Source organism: Anomaloglossus baeobatrachus, chromosome 2, assembly GCF_048569485.1.
Source record: "Anomaloglossus baeobatrachus isolate aAnoBae1 chromosome 2, aAnoBae1.hap1, whole genome shotgun sequence".
In the NCBI taxonomy this organism is placed as follows: Eukaryota; Metazoa; Chordata; class Amphibia; order Anura; family Aromobatidae; genus Anomaloglossus; species Anomaloglossus baeobatrachus.
Window position 1 is genome coordinate 785,079,028 of NC_134354.1, and position 6,715 is coordinate 785,085,742.

The window sequence follows — 6,715 nt, forward strand, 5'->3', positions numbered from 1 at the left end:
TGTCTACCGGAAAACAGCACCACCTCAATACACACTGTCTACCGTTAAACAGCACCACCTCAATACATACACACTGTCTACCGGAGGCAGCACCACCTCAATTCACACTGTCTACCGGAGGCAGCACCACCTCAATACACACTGTCTACCGGAAGCAGCACCACCTCAATACACACACACTGTCTACCGGAGGCAGCACCACCTCAATACACACACACTGTCTACCAGAGGCAGCACCACCTCAATACACACACACTGTCTACCGGAGGAAGCACCACCCCAATACATACACACTGTCTACCGGAGGCAGCACCACCTCAATTCACACTGTCTACCGGATGCAGCACCACCTCAATACACACACACTGTCTACCGGAGGCAGCACCACCTCAATACACACTGTCTACCGGAAAACAGCACCACCCCAATACACACTGTCTACCGGAGAGCAGCACTACCTCAATACACACACACACACACACTGTCTACCGGAACAGCACCACCACAATACAGACACACCACCCTGGAAACGCTCTAGTGTCCGACACAAGACAGACAAAGGTAGTTACATACAAAGATTGGGAGAAGTGGCACCCCTTTAAGGATGACGTCATCGGCAGCCCCTGATAGGCTATTATGGATGGCGCTACAGTTCTGGCACAGGTGGAATAATAAGGCCCTATGGGGACTGCGGTAGAGCTGGCAGAATGGACGGCACTGTGCTGCCTGCACTGGGGCTATTAGGGCTGTTGTAAACCTGCCACTATAATAGGAATTACTATAGGGTCGGCCTTTATAGCTGAATTATTGCATATGTTATTGTCTTATAGGCTGGGTTCTCTGATTTGTTGGCCCCTAAAAGGAGAAGTGTTGGAGGGAAGCCACAGTTACTAACGGCCCGATTACAGAACTGCCACTAACTGAAGGAAATGAATCAAAAAATTAATTTCTCTATTTGCAATTTGAGAATTTTTGCTGCTCGGAGCCAATGTGAAATATGTGACTCGTTCACAATAGCATGTGCGCCACCTGGTGGTGAAAAGTAAAAATTACAAGTGATAGATTTTGATAAGAACAAGTAATACTATAGGGGCGATAATAGGGGCAGTGGTTTTGGGGCATCCGCCAGCAAGTTCCTCCAACTCCTCCAAAATTAAATAAAGTTGCATTTATATATATTTGTTTTTTTTGTGGCCATAGGGATAAGTTGCACCCAGACATCTCTAGTAACGCTTATCTCTCTGTTGAACAACTTCCATTATTTGCACTTTTTCGACTATAGAAGCCATCTTTGCACAGTGGGCCTGGCCCCATGCACATTACATGGACAATGTGGACATTGGCGCCATCTAATCTGCGTGTCCACTTTTCATTATAGGTCTCTGCTTATTTTAGAATGGAGCTGCTCCAATTTGCCAATAAGCAGAATCGGGTCCAATTCCCTTTGTGGTGTCTGAGAATCCCTGGGGTATAAATCTCATCAGTCTTTAAATTCATTTGGGAATCTATTTCCATTGTTCTATTCAATAGTGCAGGTGCAATCAACACTTAAAGGGAACCAACCACCAGGAATTTCCCATATAATGTAAAGGCAGTGCCATACAGGCGCTAGGATGGGGATTAAAATCCCGCCTTCACTTTCCAGATTGGATCTATGATTGCAGAAAAAAACATTGATAAAGATCCAGAAGTTGGTGCATTCCTCGATTGACATGTGCAGTGGTGCAGGCCTTTGTGGGTCAGGTCCTCTGTGTATATGACTGGATCGGTGTCCTCCTGGCTTACCCCTTTAAATTTCGCGATGCGCTGCCATTGCCAACGCATGCACATTTGGTACAGTAGTGGTGTCTTCATTAAAATGGCACCGTAGTCCGCACATGTGTATACCGCAATATCCAGTCGCATTTTATTGAAGACACTTGGGAGAAGACATGGCAATGGCGCATGCTCAGATGAAAAGCAATAATTAAATCTGCACATGCACCTATGTTGGGCATAGTCTTCTCCACAATGTCTTCAATAAAATGGTGCCGGAGACAGTGCATGCGCCTACTACAATCTCCGGCACCATTTTATTGAAAACACTAGGGAGAAGACTATGAGCAGCATCAGCACATTCGCAGATGATAAAAAAAATTAAATATGCGCATGCGCCAATGCTGCTCATGGTCCTCTCCACAAGGTCTTCAATAAAATGGCGCCGATTTCAGTGCATGAGCATACTACAATCTCCGGCATCATTTTATTGAAAACACTAGGGAGAAGACTATGAGCGGCATCAGTACATTTGCAGATGATAAAAAAAATAAATCTATGCATGCGCCGATGCCACTCATAGTCCTCTCAGCGATGTCTTCAAAAAAATGGCGCCGGAGTCAGCTCATGCACATACAACAATCTCCAGCGCCATTTTATTAAAGGTACTGGGGAGAAGACTATGAGCGGCATCGGCGCATGCACATAGGGCAAAAAAATTAAATCTGCGCATGCGCCGATGCCAGTCATAGTCCTCTCCACGATGTCTTCAATAAAATGGCAGCAAAATCAGCACATGCGCATACCACGATCTCCGGAGCACATTTTATTAAAGGCACTGGGGAGTAGACTATGAGCGGCATCAGCGCATGCACATAGGGCAAAAAAAAAATTAAATCTGCGCATGCGCCGATGCCGGTCATAGTCCTCTCCATGATGTCTTCAATAAAATGGCAGCGGAATCATTGCATGTGTCTACTACAATGCACGCGCTAATGCCGCTCATAGTCTTCAATAAATCAGCACCATAGATTGTGGTATGCGCATGCGCCGACTCCGGCACCATTTTAATGAAGACATTACTGTTCTACAAATGGCAATGGCGGCACAGCACAAACTTTAATGACAAGGGGCAAGCCAGGAGGATGGAGTAGGAAGAATTTACATAGCGTACAGAACCCACAAAGGCACGCCTCACTACACACGTCAATCAAGGAATGTCCCAACGTCTAGACCTTTATCAACATTTTTTTCTGCAATCAAAGATCCAATATCAAAAGTGAAGGAGGGATTCTAATAACCATCCTAGGGCCTGTATGTCACGGCCTTTACTTTATATGTAAAAATCATGGAGGTTAATTCCCTTTAAGGCCGGACATGACTTAATTCACCACGTACAACCCACTAAGAGCAAGTCTCTTTCTTGCCCACAGGACCCAACTGGATATAATGGTCATCAATGACTCTTATTGAGCTCAATGAGGTTTATCGAACATCTACTGGATCTCTCATTTAAGTGTTGTCTTCTCTTTGCTTCCAGATTCTGAAGTAACCATGTGATCACCTCCACCTCCAGCGACATGGACAACATTACGTCAGGCCCCATCGGGAAGAATTCATGCACTTTCCATGAAGAGTTTAAGCAAATCCTCCTTCCTGTGGTCTACTCTGTGGTCCTGGTTTTTGGTTTTCCACTCAACTTTATCGTGATCCTTCAAGTGTGTCTTTCAAAAAAGGCCCTCAGCCGCACTGCGATCTACACCTTGAATCTGGCGGTGGCTGACTTCCTCTATGTCTGCTCCCTCCCTCTTCTCATATATAATTATGTCCATCATGACTACTGGCCATTTGGAGACTTCACTTGCCGGTTTGTCCGGTTCCAATTCTACACCAACCTCCACGGAAGTATCATGTTCCTCACCTGCATGAGCTTTCAAAGATACATGGGCATCTGCCACCCCTTATCAGTTTGGCATAAAAAGAGGGGCAAAAAATTTACATGGGTGGTGTGTGGGATTGTCTGGTTTATTGTCATTGTCCAATGTATACCCACCTTCATGTTTGCATCTACAGGAACCCAGAGGAATCGAACGGTCTGCTATGACTTGAGTCCTCCAGCTTTATCATCTCGGTATTTTCCATATGGCATAACGTTGACTGTTACCGGGTTCTTGATCCCTTTCATTGCCATTTTAGGTTGTTATTGCGCCATGACCAAAATCCTCTGCCAAAAGGATAACTTTTCCGATGTTGTGGCCCGTCGAAGAAAGGACAAAGCCATTCGTATGATCATCATTGTGGTCATGGTCTTTGCCATAAGCTTCTTTCCTTTCCACCTCACCAAAACCATCTATTTGGTTGTACGTTCCAAGTCTGGGGTCCCATGTTTGGAGCTGCAGACCTTTGCCATTGTATATAAATGCACAAGGCCTTTTGCTAGTATGAACAGTGTCCTTGACCCAATCTTGTTCTATTTTACACAGCAGAAATTTAGGCAAAGTACCAAATTGTTAGTAAAGCGGGTCACCACCAAATGGAGGACCGAAGCAACGAACACTTAAAAATGACAAATGGAATAGTCTGAAGGAGACCCTGTAAATAAAAGTAACTTGTCTGTAGTGTGTTCTCTGGCAAGCAGTGTAAGAATCTCTCGGGGAGGTATAATTTCCAAAAAATATGTTTTTATCCTGTTGGGTATCATTTCCCTGTGCAAATTAAAGTGGTCACGTGACCATAAACATATGACAGAACAGGTTGAAATTAAAAGGGGGAGCTGGACAAATGTTCCTTGCCTTTGTAAATATGATAGATACTAAAAGCAACACTATAGAAACCACTGTTGAAAATGGGAACACCAACTTATCTTTTAGTTTTCCATAATCAAAGAAGAATGAATACAAGCAAATTTAGAAAAGGGGACCGCAATGGGGTTACAACTCACCCCTAACTACTGAACAAAATCTATCACCACCATTGCCGTCTCCTAAGGTTTTTTACGTGTATCACATGATTGCATAGTCTACGCCATGTTGTTTCTGTACAGCCAGAACTCTAGACAATTGAATAACATTGAGGATATGAAAAATCAGCAATAATTATATGAATTCAAAGGTTCCAGCAAACCTCCGAAAGAGTAAAAAAATGACTTGTATGCTTACTGTCACGGTATCGCAAGAGAGCTTCAAAGCCACGAATTGGACACCATCTTGGAAATGCAGTTCATTTTTACAGGGTTCTGTATAAATTGTATATAGTCAAAAATGTAAATACAAACTAAAAATGTGAACTGTATGACAACAAACATAAACTTGCAGTATTATATTAGAAATATCATAGATTGTAATGTGAATTGTAGCATTAAGTAAAATCAGCAAAACATGATTAGTGTTTGTTCTATATGGTACTGCCTGGTGGAGATCAGTAGTTGGGCAAGATCCTTCTAAAACCACGTGCACATTGAGTGCACATACACTATAGTTACATACTGTCATACTGTATTTTGTGAAGATTTCGCACACATTTCAGGAGTTCATGTGATTCTTTCCTGGGGGATAAAATCTTCTGCAAAATTAAAAAAAATGATTAATCAAAATATTCCGTATAAGTCCACCTTAAATAATTATATTAATCAAAAAATACCTTTAAAAACCAGAATACGGTTCAAAAAAAGGGATTGGTGTCTTTTCTTTAAAAATATTAATTTTTATTCAAAAGTTTTTTTTAAAATACATGTAATAAATATTCAAAGATATATATATATATATATATATATATATATATATATATATATATATATATATAAAAGGACAGGATCAAAAAACCCATAGTAATGCAGCAGCGGTAAAACAGAAAATGTAGATATTCAGTGTATTGACCAAAACATATAAACTTTCATTAATATATCGCATAAATAATAAATAAAGTGCAAAGTGCTTTTCTTTATATGTATCGCTATATATGTATGGTAATAAGGTATGAAGCAAAAATAGCATACAGAAATAAAGTGCCAGTGAAGTGCAAGGGAATATTGCTAGATTCAATATACCTTAGTAGTGGTCAGGAATGTTCTGTGTACCGCTATGTTCCGACGCATTCCCTGAAGAAAACACGCTTGAAACGTGCGTCGGGACATAGCGGTACACAGAACATTCCTGACCACTACTAAGGTATATTGAATCTAGCAATATTCCCTTGCACTTCACTGGCACTTTATTTCTGTATGCTATTTTTGCTTCATACCTTATTACCATACATATATAGCGATACATATAAAGAAAAGCACTTTGCATTTTATTTATCATTTATTCTTTATGCTATATATTAATGGAAGTTTATATCTTTTGGTCAATACACTGAATATCTACATTTTCTGTTTTACCGCTTTTATGTCCTTTTCTGTCCTTTTATATACGTTATATCTCTTTGAATATTTATTACATGTATTTAAAAAAAAAAATTGAATAAAAATTAATATTTTTAAAGAAAAGACACCAATCCCTTTTTTTGAACCGTATTCTGTTTTTTAAAGGTATTTTTTGATTAATATAAAATAAAAAAAAAGTAACAGCAAATCGCAAATTGATCGAATTTACTAAGTCTTGCGAATTTCAGACTATTTGATACAATTTCGATTAGCATACAATCAATTCAGTCATCTATATTGTTTTTTAAGACATGAGATGAGATGAAAGCCTCAATGCTGTTGTAGGACGAGGCGAGGAAGACTCACACTCTTGGGATTTACAGTCACAACTATGTAGAGTCCCATATATATGCAGTGACTCTAATGGCAGCTCAGGTTCCCTCATGGGTGGGGGTCTACATGTGTTTGGTGGCCCTATGTTGGATGTTTGCTTTTTAAATGCATTATTCCCTAGGTGGGCTTCCTAATAGAGGGTTCTAGTACATAACACGTGTCTACTGGTGCCGCAATTCATCGTCTCTATGTGGAAGACCAACT

The 6,715-nt window shown here is 40.8% G+C and overlaps 1 protein-coding gene across 5 annotated transcripts in view; it reads left to right on the forward strand.

Moving 5' to 3' along the window:
* The window catches only part of P2RY6 (pyrimidinergic receptor P2Y6), a 91,403-nt gene extending 85,726 nt beyond the window's left edge, over positions 1-5,677 (forward strand). For all 5 annotated transcript variants that reach the window (XM_075334734.1, XM_075334733.1, XM_075334736.1 and 2 more), the window contains one exon: positions 3,296-5,677. In XM_075334734.1, coding sequence (XP_075190849.1) covers positions 3,336-4,316 — 981 coding nt within the window. In that variant the 5' untranslated portion in view covers positions 3,296-3,335 and the 3' untranslated portion in view covers positions 4,317-5,677. The remainder of the gene's footprint in view (positions 1-3,295) is intronic.
* Positions 5,678-6,715: the final 1,038 nt, after the last annotated feature.